General features: G+C 40.4%; 1 protein-coding gene across 1 annotated transcript in view; it reads left to right on the top strand.

Annotated features, from left to right (window-relative positions):
* The first annotated feature begins 8,062 nt into the window (after window positions 1–8,062).
* LOC125017361 (inactive dipeptidyl peptidase 10-like) overlaps window positions 8,063–25,132 on the top strand; it is a 179,458-nt gene continuing 162,388 nt past the window's right edge. Inside the window, exon 1 of the mRNA XM_047600393.1 lies at window positions 8,063–8,427. Coding sequence (XP_047456349.1) covers window positions 8,368–8,427 — 60 coding nt within the window. The 5' untranslated portion in view covers window positions 8,063–8,367. The remainder of the gene's footprint in view (window positions 8,428–25,132) is intronic.

Raw genomic sequence — 25,132 nt, 5'->3', positions numbered from 1 at the left:
TGCAACAAAGGTCTCATGGATGTTGATGGTTCTAATTAGTATAATCAGAGTGGTGATAAGAGGGAACCCGCGGATGTTCATTTATTCCCAGCATGCACAAAAAAAAAGTCAGGTAATCAGACATTGTTAAGCCGGCTTAAAAAAATGCAAATTGCCTGCTTTTGGTTTCTCAACAAAGCATAAAGAGGGACATGTCTTTGTGTCCCGCTGAGCTGTGATGGACTCTGCGAGAGGAGGAAGCTATTTCCCCTTCAAAGCAAATTGAACAGAATTGATTCCGTCCCATCCTCTGCGTGAGCGCAACTTCAAAGAGAATGTTTCTCCAAGGCCATGTAACCAGTGTCGTCTCACTGAAGCAAACCAAATCCCCCGTGTTGTATGTGTGATCCAGTCCCCGGTGAACATTCAGTTAATTAATTCCTGTAAAAGACAATTAGTCTCTTCAATCAAATCCTCTGGGCAAGTTTGAATTTGGGTAAGTCCAATTTCACACTAAAACCAATGATTAACCACACTGATTGCACACTGTGTTCATAAATGGAATTTCTTCATCCCTGCACACAGTTTAGCTTAACCTTATTATCCTTGATCTCACAGTTTTGACTATGCACAGTGACTTACACCACAACATTGCGGTTTATTAACGGCAGACTAGTGTCTAGCCTTTTATTTAGATATCAAGTTGTTCTTTTCTGCACTGCAAGGATGCTTGTGTCGTTACAAACTTGTATGCTAGTAAAGATCAACTCAAGGTTTAAGGTATTTGATAGAAAAAAAGACACACTTAACCTCGGGGAATTCTGTTTTCAGGGTTATGTTTTCAGTCGCACAGTGATGCTGCAGGCCATGAGTTCACAGTGCGACAAACACAAAACCATGATTGATATTTCTCCAACACTAAGAGAGAAATGAAAAGCCAGAAAAGAACGAAACCAAAGCAAATTCCAAAGGGGCAACAGACAGGTCAGTATTGAGGTCCGGAGATTGGAAACTTAATTTCTTTTGTACATGTTTTTCAGTTGAATTATTTCCCTTCATTTCTTTTTTAAACCCCACGAAACATTTGGTGAATTGCAGCAGTATATTTCACAGTTTGAGCAGGAGTTGGAATAAATGAGGATAAGTTTCTTTATTTGATCAAAGTATAGCTATATTTATTGCATATTAGAGTGAAAGAATAAAATAAAAGACAACAAAAGGTTTCCAGCATGTTTTTAGCCACTACTGTGTGCATGCAACATCTAGTATAATTCTTCCTACCGTTGTGGCTTTCACCTGTCAGTAGATTAAAGGACCAGGCCTGAAGTAGCAGTACCTCAGCTGAATGGACAAAGCGTTTTATATGTCTGCGCTGTGTCCATTAGCTCCAGCCTTTGCATGTTTCTTCTTCATGTAATGTGAAGCTCTTGAGCATTTCTCCAGTGCTCAGTACAATCACAGTGAAGAAAAGCCAATGCCGCCATACATTTAGTTGGCATAATCCAGTTTCGCCTGCGGGTCCGAGCAATCCATCAGCCCCATCCAATACTCGCTGTGCATCAAGCACTATGCACACAATGCTGCTTTGTAATAACAGAACAAAACCTGGAAGTCATTGAAAGAACCTATTACACCGTGCATGAAAGCTCAGTCATGTGTGCCACCTGCAGCACGTTGCTCATGGCCATCTGAAGGGGGAAATGTTAGTTATTGAGTAGTGGCAGTAATGTTACTTATATTTAATGTCAAGCACTCGCAAGGCTGAGAAGAGCTTATTTTATTTTTAATGTACAGGCTTCTATATGTGCACACGCATATTTAGCAGTGCTGTTTATGCATGTTTTAACATTTTTAGTTATTATTGGGTAAAATATCACCTCCCAGTTTGCTTTGATCCAAAGGTCAAGACTACAGACTACTTTGTCTTCAATGAATTGTTCAATTTAGGTTGGAAAACATGACCCTGAAGATAAAAGATGGAAATCACCTGAATGAAAGTGCATATACAGTCCATGCATATATTATGTACAAGATACATGCACACTCAAAGATGCCCGCGCCTGAACACGGCTATGTGCACGTCCTTGCACACTGTGATCATGTATTCAGGTATGATAAATTAAAAGTGAAGTGGAAGCTGTTGATTCAGTCGCAGTATACACGCCCCCTTGCGCATTTACACTGAGGTCACTGCGCAGCCTATTAATTCATCTGCCAATACATATCTGCACATGGGAAGTAATTACCAGACAGAATGTGTATATGCTGTCACCAGCGTTAATTTACACCTGGCTGTACATTTTAAACTTCAACCGCTTATAGTCAGCTGCCTCTAATAAGCACAGCGTGGTCTCTTTCCAGTATTAGCACCAGCCCCCTGGTTTATATCAGAGCTTTAAAGGTTTGAGCACACTTGAGCATGCTGCTATGTCGGACAAGAAATTAATAAATGAACAGCACTATCTTGCGTGGTTTGGCCTCATGAGGATGTGCTGAGATACAGACATTGATATGCAGCCTCAGACCTTGTAAGATAAAAAGCTAGTCAAGATGCAATGGGCAGGTTCAGTGTACAACATCACTCTAATGAACCCTCCAGATAAAAATGGATGATGGGGATTAGATGCGCTACAATTGTTCAATTAACCCTCAGTCCTTTGGCACAGGAATTTTCATGAGTATCTCGACATGCTTGGCCATTACTATCTGGAAAGCAGGACCCAGGGAAACATGGGGATAACACAGAATGAGACAAAAGAGGAAAATAAAAAGGATGAAAGACATTTTTTTCTTAGATAAAAAAAAGGAAAGCTGAAATACCATGACACCAGAGAGCTGCGCCTGTGTAATTTATCAGCTTCTGAAGGCCACTGCAGACACATTTACTCACTGTGTCATGAAGGAACATATTTCTCCCCTGCCTGTGGAATCACCTCATATCAGCGCCTTGCCGCTGAAACTGAGTTTTCTTCAGCAGTGTAATAAGATTGCGTCCCTGTACACCACACCATTCATGATTAGGGTATTTTTCAATGTTAAATTCAATTATTGATGCATAGGGTGTCAAGAAAAGTGAAACTGTACAGACTTCTGACTCACTACAGTTCCTGGTGCGCTGAAATAGCTTTTATGAACAAGGAATAAGACATACCTGCTTCTCATTTAATAAGCATACAGATTACAGGAATTATCAGCCAAAATGCTAATGGATCACTATACTGGACATTGGAGTTCTCGCCATGAGACAATGAGTCTAGCCAGAGTGACCAACGTACACGACATAATCAGACACACCAGCCGATATAACGACATGATATGCTGCAAAGAACAGGTGACGTGCCTCAATTACCAGGATTATTTTCACCCAGAGACTCCACCGTACCCTGTGTACTTATTGTAACCTTCTCTATCGCTCTTGCTGTTAGACTGAATTGTGCTGATCATAAACATGAAGTAGGCCCAATGTTAACTTAATATCCATTTGCTGCCATTATCTTGCAAAGCTGAATAACAGAGAGAAATAAAATTTTACCCCAGGCATTTACCGTAATTATTATACCGTCTAAAACTTTACAGCCTTCTTGTGGAATCGCTCCAGTTCCTGGAATGTACGGGCTCTGACCAACACTTCTGTTAAAGATATGACAAAAACACTTCTATAATGTGCAACAATTTAACTGATGCTCTCCTTTATCAACACAAATGTATGTCCCACTGTACAAAATTAAAGTTGTGGAATAGTGACAAGAGAAGTAGATTGTATTGTTTTCATCATGCACTTTTCTTTACCTATTGGAACCAAAAGCGCTTTGCGTTCACACGTTTACACAAGCGCACACACATTCACACACCATTGCCAGGCACACAAAGTAACTGAGGGTCAGAGTCTTGCTCAAGGACGTCTCAGCATGTGGTCAACCTGCTCTCTTTTTTTCACAGGGGTCAGCAGTAATCTCATGGCTGAGGCATCTAGAGAAAACATCTAAAGGCTCTTTTAGAAAACTGGGGAACATAGATGCCGTAACCCACACTAGTTGGCGCTGTGTCTTTTTTGCCAGACATTAATTTTTGTTTGCTTTAGTGTTGGGAATTCTGCTCTTTGTGGGTTCGGCTCACTAAAAAAACTGGCTCTTTCAGCTCCCAACTGGCTCCTCAGATTTTTGTTGCTTAAATGAATTTATTACTAAATTATGTGTATAGTGGAAATACATCAATTGTTTATTATTTTAGCTTTATTTAAGTCCTCATTGAACTGCTGCAAACAATTGTCATCTGGAGGGAACCCAGACTCAAACCGGGAATATTTGTGCTGTGAGGCATCAGTACTAACCACCACACCACAAATTTCTGGTTTCAATTTTAACTCTTTCTAATGCTTGTAGTTTCTCTCTATCTTCCCCAGTGTGTTTAGATGCACATGAAAAAAACCAACTATTGCCTTAATCGGACTATAACAGGAGAACTTAAGTGCATGTAAACACGTTACTCCGATTAGAAGGAGTTCTCATTATCCCATTGAGACACCCAGATAATGTGATTGGAATTGGATTTTCTCCGGCATGTATACGGTAACTGCAGTTTTCGGATAATGCGTGTGCGCATGCTCCACCACCGCTGCACTGGCGTGTGACTCCGGAACAAAAACATCCAAGAAAGCCGGTCGCAGAAGAAGAAGAAGCTAAACAGAGCCGCTGAAGGATATTGCTCAACTTATCACCAGAAGTAGCGCGAACATTACGTATGAGATTAAAAAATGTATTATTGTCCCTCTGGTTGTTGTTTGAAATGCTGGTCTGCCGCATGAACGACTCTTGTTTTTTATACGACGTAATAGGTCAACCAGAAAATGGGCCGTATTAACGTGGTATTATCCCACTGAAAATACACGTATCGCCACCTAGTGTGGAAGAAGAGAACAGTTATTCGATTTTCTTGCGCTGCATGTAAACTGGGACAAGGACTGTAGTCAGATTTTGAGCATAGCTCGATTAAGCTCTGCATGTAAACGCACTGACTGTCTCCAGTTGGTGTGCTACTGTGCTCTGTGTGTTGCGTGTGTGTAACCCCTCCCTCTGCTCAGTGTGGACACACTGATGCCACCACCATACATCTTGAACAATCACGTTTGGCTTTAACAGAAAAAAAGACGAGAAAAAAACAAATCAGCTCCTAACATTGTGAACCGTCTCCAGTCGTTCACTTCAAAGAGCCGACTCTTAGAGCTGACTCATTCTCAACCGACACATCACTAGTTTGCTTCATTTTCAACAATGTCGACTGAAACTTTTACCTAAGATGAGTCATGCAAAAGTTTGTATCCCCAAACCTCTTCAGTTAACCTTTTGCTTGATGTGTTTCATCTTTAGTGATCCAATACAATCAATTTGTCAAATTGATGCAGAAGCGCAATAAATGACATTCAATTAAATAACAATAATTTACAGTGCCTTGTATATTTACAACATGGACGATCAGGCTTAACATTATGACCACCTTCCTACAAGTTGGCTGTCATAATTCTCCATCCTGCTTGTGGTAGCGATTATGTTTATATATTATTCCAGCTGGATCACTTGTTATGCATGTGTGAGCTGTAGCTTGAACTCTAGTTTGTATCATGATTAGTCTTTCCTTGTATGCTTTAGTCTGATGTATGTATGACAGTTGCACAGTATGTTTATCCTCCTGCTACTCCCTTCTTCTCCTCTCCTCTTGTCTCTTTTTTTGTTTCTCTCCAGTCTTCACTAGATGGGTCCCTCCATATGAGTTGGGTTCACTTAAAGGTTTCTTCCTGTTAAAGTTGTTCCATGCCACGTCAACTCAGTGGTTGCTCTGGGGGTTTCAGGTTCTGCAATGTGTCTCGAGTTTTGCTATTGATGCAATCATTTTTTTCTTTAATTGAATCAAATCAAAGCGTGCCACAGTGTGGCACTGATGCCTCCAGAGTCCGACTCTGGCCTCTCTGGGTGGAGGTTGCATCTCCTTGAGTTTGAGTACTCCGGCTTCCTCCCACCCTCCAAAGACAACCCCCACAACCCTAGTGAGGATAAGCGGCAGTAGAAGATGAGATGAGATTAATCAAATCAAATCGAATTGAAGCCTGAGTTGTTGTATTACACTCTCACTTTAAGGCATGTCTTATATTAAACTGCTGCCATTGCAGTGTAACATGAATGAGTTTCAGGAGGGCTTCCTTAGCCATTTGTGCTTTGAAAGAGAAACAAGCAACCCACGTGAGTAATGTTATTTAAATGAGTTATGTGATTGCTCTCATTGTAACATAAGTGGACATACTGAATTGCAAATGTTTTAATTAATTGCTCATTATCAGCTTTCAAGTGTCGCTGCTCTTTATTCTTGATTTGTACCTAAAATCAACTGAATCAAATAATTGTGAGGAATGACTTTATTTGTATTAATACTTTTTACTATTCGCGTATCTATTTGCTTTTTACCTTGTAGTTGCATGTGTATCGCTGCCTAGTAAATGGCATTGTGACAGTGGTCATTTCATAAAACATGCTGTCTTGTCTGTGCTTGTCTTCTTGTGGACATGTAAATACATAATCAGTTGCTACCCAAGTATTCCACTTCAAGGTATGCATCTGTAAACTACAGTAACATCCTAATATCTGAAAATGTTCGTGCCCCGCCCATTTTACAGAAGATGCATTAGGAAGTGTATTGTATTGGCTTTGTACAGCCAGGTATCCCAGAATGCATTTCAAGTACACCACTATTCAAATTCCACATTTCAGAGTCAATTTTAACAAATCCGAACTATCAAGAACTTGGTATTGATGATTTAGTATTTACTAGGAACAAAACTAAATGTAGTCTGCTAATGTTTCAGCAATAATATCACAAGGAAGTGAAATGATTTCTGCTGGATGGATGTGTGCAGTCAGGCATTACATTATGACCACCTTTCTAATATTGTGTGGGTCTCTTGTGCCTCCAAAACAGTTGTGACTCATCAGAATGGACATGGGCTTTCTGAGGGTGTCCTGTGGTGTCTGCCAACAGAATGTTGTTAGTGGGGGCCTTTGACACCTATGTGTTGAGGGGAGGGGCCTCTGTGGATCATCCCACAGATACTTGATCAGTTTGGGATCTAGTGCATTTAGAGGCCAAGTGAACACCTTGTGTTGTTCTTCATGTTTTTTTAGTTGTTCCCAAAGTATTTGTGTGTGTGTGTGTGTGTGTGTGTGTGTGTGTGTGTGTGTCAGGCTGCATCCTGCTGGGGATGGCTGCTGCCATCAAGGTGCGTCTGTGGTCATAATGCTATGCATGATCAGTGTATGTCAATGTTACTAAAACCATGTAATGACAGACAACAAGAGAGAGTTGTTTAGAATAGAATAGAATAGAATAGAATAGAATAGAATAGAATAGAATAGAATAGAATAGAATAGAATAGAATAGAAAGCTTTTATTGTCGTTGTATAACAGACATACTGTAGCACAACGAAATTGTGATTCAAGGTTGATAATGAGATTTGAAAAATATAACAGTTATAATTCACAAAGGTGCTCATGGTGAGCTGTGTGTTAGGACTCAAAGTTTAGGATTTGGGACTTGAGTTGGGCAGAATGACCTGGTACTTACTCTCCTGGAAGGAAATGAAAAGTTAAAGCAGCTGGTGGGGTCTTTTCAGATACTGTAAAGGCAACACAGTTGTAATGGGTGGCGAGGGATGACTGAGAGGGTTTACTTTTCTGTCTCAATCCATGATTTTTTTTGAGGAAATGTCTGTGTATGTGTAAACAGTTGAAACATTGCCCATAGCTAATTTCTCATGGGGGTCGTTTGCTGATCAGTAATTAGGAGGTGGTGAGTGTGCGTGTGTTTTCAAAGGCGTCTTGGTCTATAGGCTCCATTTAATTGTGTTTTCTGGTGCCAGTTATCTAAAACTCATATTGGCATTTTCAATTTGTGCACGTGCAAAATATGGGTATTTTACTTGCTATTTTACATCATGGCGTGTAGTGCCACTTAAAAAATGAATGTATCTCTCTGAGTTCTCTGAATTCCCCACAGAAAGGGATCATTTCATTTGGTGATATAGACTGATACGGTCGTGGATCGAGTTTTGTTGTCCCTTGACTACCCCACTTATAATTTTCTTCGGTCACCCCTGGTTACCAGGCATCCCCGTTTATTTGAGCACATACCTACCTACCAACGCACCACGCTGCGTTGCGCTAGGCGCTAGGCATACGGCACAGCTGTCAGATGCGGCTGCGCTCTTCAAACGCACACCGAACAAAGAGCGAAATCGCCGATCACCGCACGCTGTAGAGTTGCTCTGGAGGACCCGCTTTGCTTCTTTCCACAGCAGCTTTGTCGCACTTGGATTGGAGGACAGTTGGCGTCTGCGTCCCAAGATGAACCAAACAGCCACCGTTTCACATCAAGTAAAATGCCAATCCACAAAGGCCATCAAGGTAAGCTTTGCGAATTATTGTCCTCCACCGTAGTGAACTTGTTCTGTGTAAGTCGGCAGCTCCGCGAGCGCTCAAAACTTCAGTGAGGCTTTGGTGAGCGGTTATGCGCATTGACGCACAGCACTTTGGAGGTGGTTGGTGGATGTGCATGTCAGCATCAGCGGTGTAACTCGAATTAGGACTCTGGATTTGAAACATTCGGACGGTCTGTGTGATCAGCACCGCTTTCTCGTTCCCCTGGCCGTGTTTGAATCAGGGAAATCTTGACGTCCGGCGCGAACGTGTGTGACCAGGACTCGCACACTAGCGCAGAGGAGAGATTTTATTCATATCACGTAGCGCTCCTTATTTTTATATTGGTATATGCTGACAGTGCATTAAAGTACTCCTCCAGGCTTGGCTCTGTCTGCCACTTCCAAGCAGTTATGGCTTGGAAAAAAAAAAAAAAAAATCAGTGAAACGCGTGTGTTTTCGAGTGTCTTTGAAGGTCCATCACTTGCTTAACTTTACCCTGCGCTGCCTAAGGAGATGATTCTGCCTTTCGACCTGTTGTTAGAATGAGCGTGTGTCATTTAAAGTGGCTACAAGCTGACTGCAAGAAGTGTGTGCTCTTAAAGATGGAGTGAAATACTGAGAGGACAGGTATCGTGGTGTTCACATCGAGAAACGTCTCTGCACGGCCCCATCCGCATCGTCTGTATATTGTACACCTAAACCTGGGCTGGAATTAATGTTTGCGTCTGATCGTTTGCTTCTCGGGCAGTGCGTGTGCGCGTCACGGTGTGTGCGTGCGCGTGTGTGACTCAACAGCGGTATCGATTTTGCCGCGGGTTCTGCATCACTTTTCAACCTCGAAGTCCCACCAGAAAAATTTAGCCTGGGGCAAAACGCATCGATCCACTTCCCCCGCTGTCCCAGAGGTGCGCAGTATTCGAATACAAGGCCGACTGTTTCGAATTAGTGGACTTCAAGTTGGGATGAAAGATGGCTGAGAAACATTAAATTGATTAATAGGATCCTGGTAGCATGTGAGATGATGCTACCTTGTAGCCTGGTGTACCTGGTATTTCGCCATGGGTGGCAATCAGCAGCCTGTGTGTGTGTGTAGGCTCCCGATGCATTGCCTTCTCTGCGACCCTTGTGCAGAAGCCAACTCTTCATGTGTCGTCTGGTTTTGTGATGGTGATGCAGCTCACTGCATAGATTTGCACCGAAGCCAGTCACAAAACGGGGTGCTCAGTCATAAAAGCTACTGATCTGTGTTTCAAACGAGGCTGCTGCCGCTTCTACTGTCATATTGCATACAGTCTTGAGGAAGGGCATTATGAGATGCACCCAGCAAACTGTCTTTTTTAAGCATTATGTGGTTGCAAAAAAAAAAAAAAGCCCAATGTCTGTGTATAATCGCTTTGCTACCAACACGATCACATGTTATAAATGTTTATTTCAGAGTTTAGTTCATTTCAGAATCAGAATTAGAATTACTTTATTGATCCCAAGGGGAAATCACTTAAAGTGTAACAGTGTTCAGAACAAAGAGCAATGTAGGCAATAACAATAAGTATGAATGAGTAGGCAATTATAGTAAGAATCAACCAATGTAAAAAAAAAAAAATATATATATATATATATATATATATATATATATATATATGTATAAGAAATATGTATAAAAAATTCAATTAAATTACCGTAAGTCATTAAATTAAAAAATATAGAAGTATAAGTGAACCTGTGTTCCGAGTTGTTGCTCTGTAATAACACTGAATATTTACCAACATTGTTGATATCACTTTTCTACATTACTATTCAGAGGTGAAGCTAAACGTGAGCATACATAAGGAAACTGTCTGCACGTAGCTATGGAAACGCTGCCACCATCTTAGAGCTCGGCAACGTATTAGGCATTAGGTGAAACTGCATCAGATGTGAATAATAGTGTTGAAAAGGCCAAAGTATGGCCATAGACTGGAGAATGTTCACTGGACTGTCATAGATGAACTACATTTTACCCTGAGCAAATAATATATACGGTGGTCAGATTCATAGACCCAAACTGTCTCAAGCTTATGTGATCCGTATTAGAACTGCTCCTACAGTTGCATAAACACAGTCAGTCACAATAGAAAATGATGCAGAGTGCACTAGCTGGCAAGACAGGTCGTACTGGTTGTTACATGTAATTTCTGGATAAACACCCAACTGCGGGTAAAAAGATGAAGGTGAAACGGAAATAAATAAATAAATAAAACACTTTGCATGACTAAAAGAAGAAAACCTTGAGGAGCTATTTTAAAAACACGGCAGTGATGGTTTTCACACTGATTGCTTGCCCCTGCTCTCGTGTACTTATTTCTGATTACTTTTTTTTAACTTCGCTGTTTTTCACAGCAGACATTCTCAAATGTAAAAGCAGGACAGTGCATTAATGGTACATCTAAGAGGATGTTGTACCGTTGTGCACGCTGTTTCATTCTCCAGCCTGTCCAGGCTTAACAGGAAACTTCTGGTGTACTGAGTGTTCATCAGTGTGATAAATACGGATATCGTTCAAATTGATATAATGAAGTCTGACAGAAGTTGACCACAGGCTTTGATTAGCCCCCATCTTGCACAGTTGGACACGCTGCAAGGTTACACAATCAGTGATGTTGTGCCACCTCAACAAGAATATTACCAAGGATTCTACAGCACGTGCATGCCCTGCAGACAGCGGTGAATTCTAGTTTGTGAGTGAAAGTCCACACAGGCCCTTGTGGACTTAGGCGGGTGATGAAATTTACATCAGATGGCAAAAAAGATGAACCAGGCTCAGCGTTTCCCTCCACGCGAAAATCTGCCGTCCACCCACAGCACCAAATACATGCAAACGCACATTTGCGGTGGATTATTTAATAACACAAACTGTCTTTTTACTAATTTGGAATCTTTGTATTGAAATTTGAAGTAGCTGCAGCTAATTACTGTCCGTGTTTTGACATCTGATGAACGGCATCTTAATGCGGCACTTTGTTCCGCCTGCACCCCAGCGAACTGCCAGCAGTTTTATTTCATCTTAGTCGTAGCTGCAGCTACAGAGTCCAAACATACCTCCACTCAGTGTAGTTAAGCCTTGAGACGTGCAAAAATCTGATATTTTATTGCCTCTCGTGGTCAGTAAGTATGGGGAAACCCATCCGTTCTGTGGAATGAATTAATGTCACTGTGTTAAGGAGGGTTTTTGTGAAACTGATGAAAATCAATCAAGGTAAGAAAAAAAAAACAGCTGTTGTTTGAAGACAAGAAAAGGTAGCATTTTATTCTGCTGTATTTATCTCACGTACAGTATAATGCAGTATGTATCTACAACAGCTGTGTTAAAATGATGAAAGGAAGTGCAAAAGAATGCTGTATCCCAGTAAACAGGGGTTGTCTTGCTTCACTTTTCTGCAACTGATGAACAGACACATTTTGACACAATGATAAATAATAGAACAAGGCGTTCTGTACATCCTTACTGTAAACATCCGTGAGATACGTTTCACAATTCTGAATACCAAGCAAACACGAAAGACACACTATTCTAGGAGCTGACATGCCGAGCCAAAATTAGTTTAGGTTGTCTTCCAGTGACAATAAACAGAGCTTGAGAATATTCAGCTTCATATTCTGTTGCCCAGAGGGCTGTGGTGGGCTGATGCCCTGATGGATTGCCTGCTTCTGAGGCAATTTCTGAGCCTCTGCGAGCAGCACTTTTCTCCTTTCACAGCCAGACTTTTTTTTAATGGAAACAGAGCTTTGGCTGCTCGCCGCATTCACAATCTATATTGTATAAAACTTCCGCAAATTCAAATGGAAGTGAGCGGTAGTTTGGAGTGTCTGACATCCTGAGGCGTCTTCTGCAGCTCGGCTGGATGCCCTCGCAACTCGCAGCAACCCCGTTCCAGGAATCAGTGGAACAAGCAGGGATCATAGTCAGGATTAACGAATCCAAAACTCTTCTGCGTTGCAGGAAAAAAAAACAAAAAAAAACGGCTAATCTGTCCATGTCTGACCCCTATCGCGTGACGCTGAGGTCTTAACGGCCCTCTGTTATCCTCTTAAAAGCCCCCTCTTCATTTCATAGCTCTGTCCCTGTGCTACAAACTAAGATAAGAAATCCAATCAGAAAAAGGCGGCAGATTTTTTCCTGGGCGTCTCAGAGAGTTTAACAAGGTTGGATGCAATCGAGCCGAGGCTCATGTCATCAGCAGTCCTTGGAAGGGTCGGACCCACCCACATGTACATGGCAGCTATAACTGGGATCGTCAGAGAGGCAGGGAGCTGTGTCAGTGCTCCTCGCGTTGTGTGTACTGTACATCTGTGATGGGGCACAAGGTCGAGATAGAGAAGGTGATATATTTCTCAAACTGTGTTGTAACACTGTGGTTAATAGACACCTCTCGCGCCAGTTTCTGGTCGTTAACAGAAACAAATCAAGTTTCTGATGGGACACTCACAGATGTTCCTATTTAAGCCTCAACTCCCCATCAGTCCCTTAGAACTGAAGAAGCTACTTGGATGAAACGTCTCTAAAAACATTCTTTCATGTTTCTTAAGCATTTTTTTTAACCAGTTATTTTATTGATTATTATTACTGACAGGGAGTGATTTATTTAAGGCCTGAGCCTCTTTTTATGAAATACCAATTTTAGGATCCTGTTTCATGATGACGAGATGAAGTTCATTTGAGTGTGACTGTATCTCATGCAAGGCATTAATACTCACTTTCAGGGATTTGAGTGACAGAAAGCATCCAACTGAAAATAAAAAGTCTTTAAGCTGTGATGTCCTGTGTAGAAACAGAAGCTCTGCTCAATAGGATAACTACACTACAAATAAGCCTCATGGAGTAGAGTCAGTGTACCAGAATGCATAAACCCATATGAAAGGTCACAGCATATGATATATATTACCATAGTTTTTATTAGACATATTTATTTCTGCTTCACACTGTAGCTGTTTTTATCTGATCATGCAGACGCCTCATGGAAAGATGGTGCTGGATGATAAGGATAAAAAAAAGAAAACAAATGAATCTTTCTTCATTGGGTTAGCTATCCTTTAACCTGCAAATATTTTTATCTTTCATAATGGTGCTGATTTGTAATTTTTTGTAATTATTATTATTTTTTTACTTACCCATAAAGAATCACAAATGTTACTGAAGCCAACAGAACTGAATTCTCTGAAGTTCTGACTGGAAATAGCATGCATACACCTGTACTACTCAGACTGTGATGGAAACGTTTAATAAAATTCTGAAATTTCACTTTAACCCTCACTACTGAGCGTTTATTTGTACTGTACTTTGCAAAAGTAGTTCCACATGCTCAAGATGTGCATCCACTCTCACAGATAAATGGATGTGGACATAAATGGATGAAGAAATCCATAATCATAATGTGTGTCTATCATTATACGCTGCTTCACCAGTCCTTAGACATGTCGATGAATAAAAGTACGCAGAGGAAACAGCCTTCACTGCTGTGAAATCACTGAGGGTCTCTAACAGGTCCAAAGCAGCAGCTGTTATTTTACAGAACTGTAGTGTCTGTTGTTATCATGAATTAACATCACATGCACATACTCGCAAACTACGATGCGCTGTGATGTTTAAACATTACTAAACTTAAGGTTGGAAAGCTAATCAGTGCTGATTACTACTAAATCAGGGATCCCCAGCTTTTATTGCACCACAGGCCAGTTCACGTTTAACACTGACAATTCTTCTTCTGTTTGGGTAAATACAGAGTGCACATTTTCTTTCCATAAACCCACACTGTTTAACACATAATAGCATTCTAACTCAGCAGTATTACTGGGTTAGTGTTTCCCTGTAAAGACATTACTTCCTCCTTTTCTCTCACTCCTTTTTTTTCTAGAAAATCCCATGTTAAAGAGATGTCATATTGGAAACGAAACCAAAGTTTTCAGCGCTTTCGTGGCTATCACAGGTTTTTCATTGTTGACTTTGATCCAGATTGCTGGCAGAGGTATCGTGGGAAACATAATGACATCTACAAACTAAAAGAGTTGATCTTCTTCCTGCGCTGATGTGGATGATTTGATTTGGACATTCCCAGACAAGTTATGGATCCATTACTTTGCGGTTCTTTGAGCATTTGTGTGCATTATTATTTAAAAAAATAATAATAAAAAGTTGGAATTGCAAAAAAAGGAAATTGAATCCAGTATGCGCTGATTTACGGTTTCATTTTATAGAGTAAGTTAGTTAGAACACTTTATATGAGGAAAAGATCGTGCATACCTTATTTCCCAGGTATAATATACAGTACTTAATTAGAGAAAATAGCTTTCCATCAAATCAAATGGTCTGTGTGTTGTCTGGGCTGACTCATTTGAGAGCAAATTGAATCAGATAAGATTTCTGAGAACTCATTTCACCCTGGCTATCAGTATTTATCGATTAACCATTGCAACGATGAGTCTTATCTCAGAAATCATTATTTGGAAAGCCACTTTACCGCAGTGATATTATTAAATGATTGACTCTGCATTACACTGGCTGAGTGGAGAAAAAAAAGCCAGACATGGCTCTCTGTCATGTAGCAGACCATGAAACTTGCCTGTTCTCAAAATAGAGCCTTTTTTTTGTCTCTGGAGATAAATTTGGAGCTCTGATGTGCTTTGATCCAGCTCACTACTTTGACTGAAGTTCTTATGTTGCAGCTGAAGCGAAAGCCACTCTGTCTTGTAATGAGGACAACGTTGAGAGACACTGGGCTGAAATCAGAAAAACATACATAATTTGCCGAGACTAGATTAATGTTTCTGCTGTCATGTCTGCTTCTGAAGCTTAAATAAGAGCGGTATAACAGTTTAACGTGAACCTTGCCCGTCTTTCAACGTGTGTGTTTTCAGGCTGAAAGGCCAAATCCATCAGATGTGCCTTATATTAAATCGTGACATGGGTGGAGAAGGGATTATGTGAACAATGGGTTAGTTGCTCTGCGTAGTGTAATGTACTAACACAGCATTCTGTTGGATAGACACATGACTGAACTCTACAATCCTTCATTTTCATTTACATTTTGCATCAAAGACACACCACAGCATGATCAACTCAACTTCTCCTGCCACGTTTTCCTACCTCTGGCAGGACAATCAGAACTGCTGCCAGCAGACGACTTAGACGACACTCGTCTCCGTAACTCGGCACCCTGGGTGCTCAGCGACGCAGCCAGCTGGTTATGGGACCTCCAAGGCGAACCCCCGTGTGGAGGATCTATCACATACGCGGTCTTTAAAAAAAGCTCAGGATTGACTTGCTCTGGGAGTAATAGATTACTGGAATCAGTCACATAAGAATGATTGCGTTGGCTCTTGAGTCGGCGAGTCTATAAATTACAGAGCTATGCCAGGCAATTTCAATATATCCTCCCCTCTGAGTATATCTCTCAGTCCCAAGCCTCACAGAGGAATATGTGATAGATTTTCCGCTAATTTGTTTTGTGGTTGAGATGTATCTACTGCTCATTTGCATACGTTCTCCGTATAAGAAAGCCTATGTGTCTCTGTAAAGAAAAAATAAACATGTTGATGTAGCCCATTATACTTAGACCCATGGGTCATATAGAGTGCTTGGTGGTGGGTAATGACTTCCCACTTGAATATTTAAAGTAGCTGCTACTGAGAATATAACAGAATCTGGTGTTTTTGAGGGAAAACTCCACCCAGAAAGTAAAAAGCAAAGTGCGTAAAAGATCTAATCTGTGTCCAAGATTGAAATTGAAATAGCATTAATTTACACAAGCTTGCCTTGTGTGACATTTTAGTCAGGATTTAGCATGGGCTGGAAATGAGAACCATGGCAGGAGAAAATGTCATTCAGAGATTTCACTGAAACAAGAATTTATACTTTTAAACAACACAGCAGCACGTAATTATTTATTCATCACGATTCCATAGATTTTATAAATGTAGTTTTGGGCCACTGGGATAAAACAGTCTGTTGAAGTCAGTCAGGGAGTTATGTCACGTCCAAATGGACTTTGGAGGCACGCAGAAAAATTCAAAGGTGTGAACATGATATAAAATAGGATATAAATAAATAATACATCTTGGGTTGCAATGGAATAAATGAATCCTCACTGTGCTGCAAATTACAAACCTTTCTAGGTTGACAAACACATGAAACGCTAAAGAAAGAAAGATTCTGTTGCAGTGTTTTAAAAGAGGGTGGCATGAGAGTAGTCATCTAACAGTACAGTGATTAGCATGCAGTTAGTGTCCTTTGAATTTACAAACATCCACGGAACCCATATGGTGTTAAATTATCATTGAAGAAAAAAAGCTCTACATGAGGTGATCTGTAGTTGTTTATATCCCACAGGTGTTGTTTGTTTTGGTTTGCTTTATTATTTCCATCTTTCATGGTGTCTCCATATGGAAGGACCATATGTCTTTGTCTTGTCTGGTCGTCCTGATCGCGGAGAGAAATGGTTCGAAATGCGAGTTTGACTTGCTGCCATTTTTCAGAAGTCATCTACATAAAACAAATTTTGGGGGCTCAGGTGTGTCCCTGCCTTCAATATGTTTAACTCAGACTGTGAGACAGGAATAGTAAAAGGATATGATGAGAATCTGATTATCTGATACATGTGAGAAATGTGAATATCGATTAACTGCAAAATATGTCTTTAGAGTAAAAGTATCATGTATCATGACTGGCCAATCACATATTGGATGATGACAGGGTGAAATGAGACCTTCACAGTAGGAGTCCTACTCCACTGTGAAGGTCCACTGAAAGGCTGAACCCATGGAAAACCTACACATACCTGACGCACCTCGAATCGTTTTCAGAAAAAGACAACCCAGTGAGAGGGGAAACCCAGCTCTGCCACACCTGACTTAAGTAAACCCAAGGATAACTGGAGCCATTTCAAAATGTGGTAGAACAGAACAGACTACTGTTTAACGTAACAAAGCTCTGTCTTTGAGAAACTATCATCACCTGTCTGTCTTTTTGAAAGACCACTTTATACAAAATAAATAGAAAGTCCTAATTCCATCTGCTCTAGCAGATGGTTTCATCTCCTTCCATAAATGAATTATAAATGAGTGCCTCGCTATATTAGCGCAGTATAAATGTAGAAATGAAAGAAGAAGTGCACGCTAGGGTCCATTTTGATCTGCTGAGGTATTAGACGGGCTGATACTACGACCCTGTGATCATTGGGTGAAACAATTAGACTCTCGAATTTGGACTCAACCTGACTCAGATAGTAAGTAAAGTGGTAGTTGGTGGCAGATTTCAATGCCTTGATGACAGCGACGGCGCTCCCATGTCCTTTGCTTTTAATATGCCACGGTGTGGTCGTCACCTGTCTGTCGAAGCATCAGTGAAACTTCATGACACCTGGGCTTGGAGGATGAAAGCAGAGGGCTGGGCATTCAACTTGTCAATCTGCCCAAATGTTTTTGGACACTACTGTGTGCTCTCACACAAACATTTTAGCTGTGCTGCCGAGCACCTTAAAAAAGCAAAAAACAAATCGATCCATTTCTTTTCTTTAGACATTCATAATTTTATGTACCGGAAAATTGAACAGTGGCAACAGTCTTGGAAACATAAATATTTTTCAATACACTAGTTTTCATTTTCCATTATCTTTTCTTTTCCAGAACTGGAAATTTATAAAAATCAAATTCCCTACTTTTCATACTTGCGTAGGAACCCTTCGCAGCATTTGCACATCTGTGGAAGGTGTGATCGTGGCGCTCCTATCTCATCTGGCAATGACAAATAATATTTTCCGAGTGGCTGATTAGGGGCTGATTCAAGCAGAGCAACCTGCTTTCGCCTCATCTATTAATAGATTACTGATTTCTTTTAGTACTCTTTCAGTTTTAGTACATTTCACCATGAGAAATGTCATGTGGCATGTGAACTTATTGAAATGCGTGTGTCTCAATGCTTGAGACTTAAGAGCCCTGTTTTTAGAGAATATCTAAATGTTGTCTGGGAATATTTGGTTTTCATACAAGGATACAAAGAGATAGAGGTACAAATATACTATGCATGGAAAAAAGGGTGGGTCTAGAGAACATGGACGTGTGTGCATGCATGTGGGGTCTCATCCGTCAGTGATTGCTGGGGGTTCTGGGGATGAATTGAGTTGAGAGTGATAGCTTTAAGAAAAAAAAAACGCATGTTAAGATGTGTGGTGGTGCTTGTCTAATAGATAAGACTGGATGGGAGTATTTTAATGAGGCAGCAAGGATGGATCCATGAATCACTTGGCTGTTTGCATGATAGTCTGCAGGCTACCACACAGTGATGGACGAGGTAAGGACACTTGAGATGGATGCTTTAGTGAAACTGGTACCTTACCTTTTAATAGATGTTTATCTTTTGGAACAACATGAGGAAAAACATCCTCTGGTGAGCTCACCACAAATTAAACATGCATGTCTCCAGTGTTATGTCACAGTTGTCACAGATGGTGGTCCCTAGAAACTCCCAATTAAAAATCCCAGAAAACACCATAAAATAACATGGTCACTAAGAAAAATACTATAAATGGTAAAAAAAAAGAAAAAAAAGGAAAAAAAAGTTTGGATAGAAGATCCCACGAAGCAGGATCTAAATTGTTTGCTTGAACCTGTACAAAGAAGCCACCAATTTGGTAACTTAGCAAAGAAGACACGCCAACAGTAATTTAGTAATTTAGCAACCAACTTTAGGGAAAAATACCTAAAAACAAAATGTTTTTGGGGCTCATTCAGACATGTTACCAAATCTGGCGGTGTGTGGGAGTGCTTTGCGCAAAAGTGAGAATGGCATAAAATTGTGTGTGGGTGGAAATGAGTGTGTCCTATAAAGATAGATACATGTTGAAGAAGAGAACAAAAAAAATCTTTCTATGGCTCCCAGCCCAGGAGTTAAGAGTGAAAATGAAAAATCCACATCAAGGCCGGTTCTTGACATTGAAATCAGTAGTTTTAAGACTCATTGACTTATAAGGTGGTGGACCTGTGGTCTTGTTATGCTACTAGTGTCTAATGCCTAACATAGATGAGGAGTGGGGAACAGAGCTCTGACAACCTCACTTCTTCAGAACACCCAATTTTTTTTGTCATTATCAAATTTGTAGTTTCAGCAGAGCCCCTATACCAGTGCAGATTAACTTGCAGCTCATCACACTCCAGAGAGCACCCCTGAAAGGTCTTACACTACTTTTTACCCACGTAAAAAAAAGAGTACTCCACAACACTTTAATGTGTTATAAACACATTTCAAAGGCTTTGGGACTCGATTGAACCACAGTGAGAGTCATTATCCTCAAATGGTGAAATTATGGAACAGTGGTGAACCTTCCTTGGAGAGGCCGACCAAAATTACCCCAAGAGCTCAGCAACGACTCATCCAAGAGGTCACAAAAGACCCCACAACAACATCCAAAGAACTGCCAGCCTCCTCTGCCTCAGTTAAGGGTGGTATTCATGACTCCACCACAAGAAAGAGACTGGGATAAAATGTCCTGCATGGCAGGGTTCAAGACCAGAACCACTGCTGGACAAAAAGAACAGAAAGGTTCATCTCAGTTGTGACATAAAACATCTTGATTATCCCCAATACTTTTAGGAAAATTATCTGTGGACTGACAAGATAAAAGTTGAACTTTTTGGAAGGTGTGTGTTCCATTACATCTGGTGTAAAAGTTACACTGCATTTTAAAAAACAAAAGAAAACAAAACAAGCAACAGTAAAATCTGGTGGTGGTAGTGTGATGTCTGGGGCTGTTTGCTGCTTCATGACCTGGAAGACTTGCTGTGATAAATGGCAGGTCCCTGCAGTTTGTCCAGCCGTGAAGGGTCCTTCTTCTTAGATAGTCTGGTAGAACGTGTTCAGCAGCTATGTTAGCGGGACAGTCCAGTTTGTGATCCAGCTGTGGACTTACAGGTCTGAACCACTTCTACACACTCCTCGCTGATGGTTGCAGGCTGCAGGGGAGGGATGGTCATCTGGAAATCCACTATCGCCTCCTTGTTTTTAGCTGGCAGATCATGGCACATTCAGTGTCACCTAGTACCACTATTGTTGGCTGAACAGTAGCATTTCTATTACTATTGTACCAAATTTGGTGGAGTTGCAGTTGAGACCTTTTAGGACAGGTTCTCTGGCATCAGTAACACTGACAGCTCTAATTTTTGATGAGGCACATGTCAAAATGTCAGTGCTTGCTTTTAGATCTAAGCGTCTCATATACACACAGTTGTGGAGCTGTTAGTCACATATTTTAATTTTTTTATTTTACCTTGACATTTAGAAATGAAATGAAAGAAGTGACCCCCAACCATCCAGAGGACAAGCGGTTGCAGAAAATGAAGTCAAATGGAGACTTCCAGTAACATCTGACATCAAGGTTGTTTCCTCGAGCTTGAAACATGTGCCTTGGATAATTTTGAATTTCTCCACACACAAGCAAAAAAATTCCATACATGGTCAGGGTCATGGTATTGTAAGAGAACAGGGTTCACATTATGTGTAATGCTTCAAAAAATCATTAATCCTTCATTTTAAACTGTAATTCTTACTGGTTCAAATACAATAGCAGTTACCTCACATGTTGTGGACACATCCAAAATGTGATTACAAGTATGTAGCTGAAACCTGTTGAAAAAGCTCTTTGTTCGTCTTTGGGCCACTGACAGAAAGAGAAAAACATGTTCTTGGTGGAGGTAAAAGGTGAGCGAGACTAACTGGATTGTGTCAGCAGATGATGAAATGCTTCTTGTTAGCTTCTGGTCATTTATTTGCTCAGCATCATTGATGTCTGGATTTGCGGTGTGAAGCTGGAAGATAATAATGAGGGGAACAGCTGGTGGAGTGAATCAGGGGAGAGAACTTTCTGAAGTGAGGTCTTGACCTGGTGAAGCCTCATAGGAGAGGAGGGCAACCTAGAGCCTCAGCTCCAGCTGTTTTGTGCAGGAAATGACATTTGATGTTTTAGAGAGATTGGATTGTTACTGTAGTATCCCCGACATCTTTTGCTAGGAAAAAACACCCCGGTGTTGATTTGATGAGTTGTTTCCAGCTGTTCTCCACTGTGAGTCAAATTGTTAAAGCAGGACACAAAATACTACAATTTTTAGTGTTATTGAGCATTGTGCTCATGGGGGTGATCTGGAAGAGTGTGTGTAAAAAAGTCAGAACAAAATAATACAGTTTAAGCTGAATTATATTGTAGAATGAACAGGGAAATGACTTACTGTGAGTGCATTAGTATTCCAGGCTTGTTTCCATTTCCTTTGCAAAAACAGTGCGACTGCGCATAAATACTGCCCTCAGCTCTACCTCCACCATTTACAAAGAAATGTTGGATTATACACTATTTTAGTTCCAACTCTCACTGTTCTACAGGACCGCTTTACAGAGAGAGTTGGCATGGCATCTTGTTCTGATCATTATGTCACATCCTGTTTCTAATAATAATTAAAACAAAACTTCGCGTGGACACTTGAATATAAATCTGTATTATATTAATTACCTAAAATGACAGAATGTATCCTTGAAAAAAATACATTTGACGTGTACTTTAGTTCGGCCCAAGTACCCACTAACATAGAAGGGGTGGAGGTTATGACCTATACTGCAGCCGGACACCAGGGGGAGCTATACTTGCTTTGGCTTCACTTTTGATTACATGTCCATCGTTTTACTCTCTATGGCTGAACATAGTTATTAAAGCAAAAACTGTTCACTATTTTCACCAGGTATTGACACGACACGATTCACATAACTTCTCAGAGTGATTTCAGGTATCAGTACGTTTTCTCAGATGAACCCTTTACCACAAAAAATGTCAGCTATGGCCCCTTTTAGAAACTTTCAACACCTTGTTTTGTTTTTATAGCTAGAAACTACGATGTTTGGGTCTATTCTCACTGTCCGTCAATCTTGTGTCCAAAGTGAAAGGAAAGGTATTTCATTTAATAAATAAATGAACTTGTGGATAAATACTTCAAAAATCTGAAGTACTTTTTTAATATTACATACCCAACATCCATTGACTAATGTTGGTGGATTGATTGACTGACCCACACAGACAAACTTTACAAAACTCAAGTAAATTTGGAAGTATGAAGAAAATAACTTGGTTTATGTCTGTCAGCACACTTCTAAGTTGATGCTGTATCTTAACTACACCTGATGGACTCTGTGGACACTCAGCAGCCATGCATTGTCTGATTAACCTACTGCACGTACGCTTAGGTGGACACTTGCAAGTCATTTCAGTTTCCATCTGGCATAATGGTCATTCCAAGAAATTCCGTTTATGTTTCGTCATCCACAAAATTAAACTTGTTTAAGTAGCTAAATCTCATTATGTAAAGGTCACAAATGGTCACCTCGGAATGCACAATTTTATCTGTAGACGTATTAGCTGTATTTTATTTACTGAATCAAAAACAGTTTTGAGTTGATAACTTCTGAATCAAATCATGTCACCAAGTATTATGTGTGTGTGTGTGTGTTTGTGTGTGTGTGACAAGTGTTAGTGGCCTGGTTGTAGCCAGACCACAGCAATCAAGTGGGAAACCATCTGTTTCACAGCTTGCCAGCAGTCTGTCCAGCGGTTTCCTGCCTCGAAACTCTGCCAAGTTTAAAAGTTTAAAGCTGAGGGGGGGGACGTCTGTGGTATGAATACATAAAACAAGGGCACTGCTGAGGAGGGTATCAATCTCCTAATACTGAAGGGGAGGAATGCATTTGTGTTAGTGAACAAGTATAACATGCAGTCCACATGCCTAATGTGGAACAAAGTGGATCGACTTGATTGGTTTCCGTTTGCTCAAATTTTCTCATGCTATTGCGTTTCTTTCGTGAGATAATGCTTGGAGATACTATTTATGATATTAGATTAGTAAAGCAGTGAAGGTGTTAGAAATTATGTTCTGTGTTAAGGATAAACCAATGGAGAGAAACGAGCATAAGGATTTGTTGAAATTTGTAATTTACTGCAAGTAATGACCTTGGCTTTGAAGAGACTGTCTTCAGGCGATAGAAGACATTTATGAAGGTTTTATTCTAAATGCACGTGGGACCAAAAAGGATGCTCTGACATCCATCTATCACCCTTGTAGTTGTATTAAGAGGTTGTTTGAGCAAATGGAAAGATAATTTCACTACACTGTGCAAAAACTGAGCTGCACTCCACAAGAGGGTTTGGTTATAATCAGAAAATTACCACTATATAAATATATATATATATATAAAAGCACATAGCAACGGTGGCCATTTCCTGCTCACATTAGATTTGCACCATTATGATAATAGCACCCTCCGACTACTTTCACACTCAAGAGACTCGTTAGAAATTTCTGTCTGCTGCTGTGTGGTGTTTTTCTGGACTCTGTCATGGTTAAGGGCACACTTTTAATTATTAATTACGGGTTCGTGTGCACGTCGTGGCCGCCTCACACTGGTTCTTGCGGATATACCTTTGAGAAGCAATTCAGCAATTCATGGAGTTCTGACCACGATATCAACAGGCAAGGGCATCCCCAGGGTTTATGCTTACATTGAGCAAAAGTGGAAGTCTGGGAGCATGACATTCTGTTTCAGCCAGGGATCATTAGGCCCTGTGCTGCCCCTTAGTACATATAATAATCTAGATACAAATAAAGCAAGGAAGTAGATAACCACTGACACTCTGTATGCATAGACGCAGATAAAAAGCAAGCAAGCACCTTAAGAATGCATGAAGCTGACATTTAATCTAAAAGCACATGTATAACATTGTGAATATAGCTTAAATGTCACTGAAATATCAGCATGTGTCTTTCCCAGCAGTTTGTAAAAAGGAGGCGTCTGGTTTATTTCACACTTCTTTTTTGTTGATGTCCACATTATCTACAATTCAACTCCACTGCCAAGACTAAACCTTTAGTTGTCTTAGCCAGTTGGCCGGTTTATAATGCTTTAAATTGTGCCTTTATAAAACACAATGTTAACCATATCCAGAACCGGCCCAAGTTATAAGCAAACTAAGCAGCTGCTTATTGCCCTGTGCTCACTAGGGGGCCCCCAAGAGCCCCAAGAATTTAATTAAATTAATTTGTTTATTTATATATTTTTGCATGTATGAGTGATGATTTCTATATGGCCACAGCTATATTGTACATTTTCAAGTCAACATAGTTCTGTTGCTGATGTAGGCCTAACCATTCTCTAAATGTCAAAGCTCTGCTGCACCAGTAATGTGCCTCCTGCTGTGCAGCCTGCACTGCGCATCCAAAGCGCAGGTAGTTGAAGGCAAAGCATTGTCGCAAAAAAGGACATATCCTTCAGGGCATAGGTAATAAAGAGGAAGAAAGGAAAGGAAGAGGAGAAAATTCCAAGATAAAGGTTTGTTTGCAGGTCTTGGTAATAGAATGTTTATCAAAGATACTTGTGTAGCTGTTAATAGCAAATTAGCTAGCTAGTTAAAAACTAGAGAAATGTATCTTTTAACTGAGCGGTTAAATTGCTTAATGTTCATGCTAACATGTTTGTGTGATACTGAGATTTGAAAATGTGTTTTGGCTTCAAAAAACATTTTCTGCTAAAGTTTGATAGCCAACCTTAAACCCCTAAGTTTGAGATATGTTGTTTGCTGTTGGTAATTTATGTAAGTAAAATAAACATATACTTTTTACATCAACTCATAAGTTA

The sequence above is a fragment of the Mugil cephalus genome, chromosome 12 (assembly GCF_022458985.1).
Source record: "Mugil cephalus isolate CIBA_MC_2020 chromosome 12, CIBA_Mcephalus_1.1, whole genome shotgun sequence".
Taxonomy (NCBI): Eukaryota; Metazoa; Chordata; class Actinopteri; order Mugiliformes; family Mugilidae; genus Mugil; species Mugil cephalus.
Note: the sequence above shows the minus strand (reverse complement) of the source record. Positions and strands in the feature narration are given on the sequence as shown.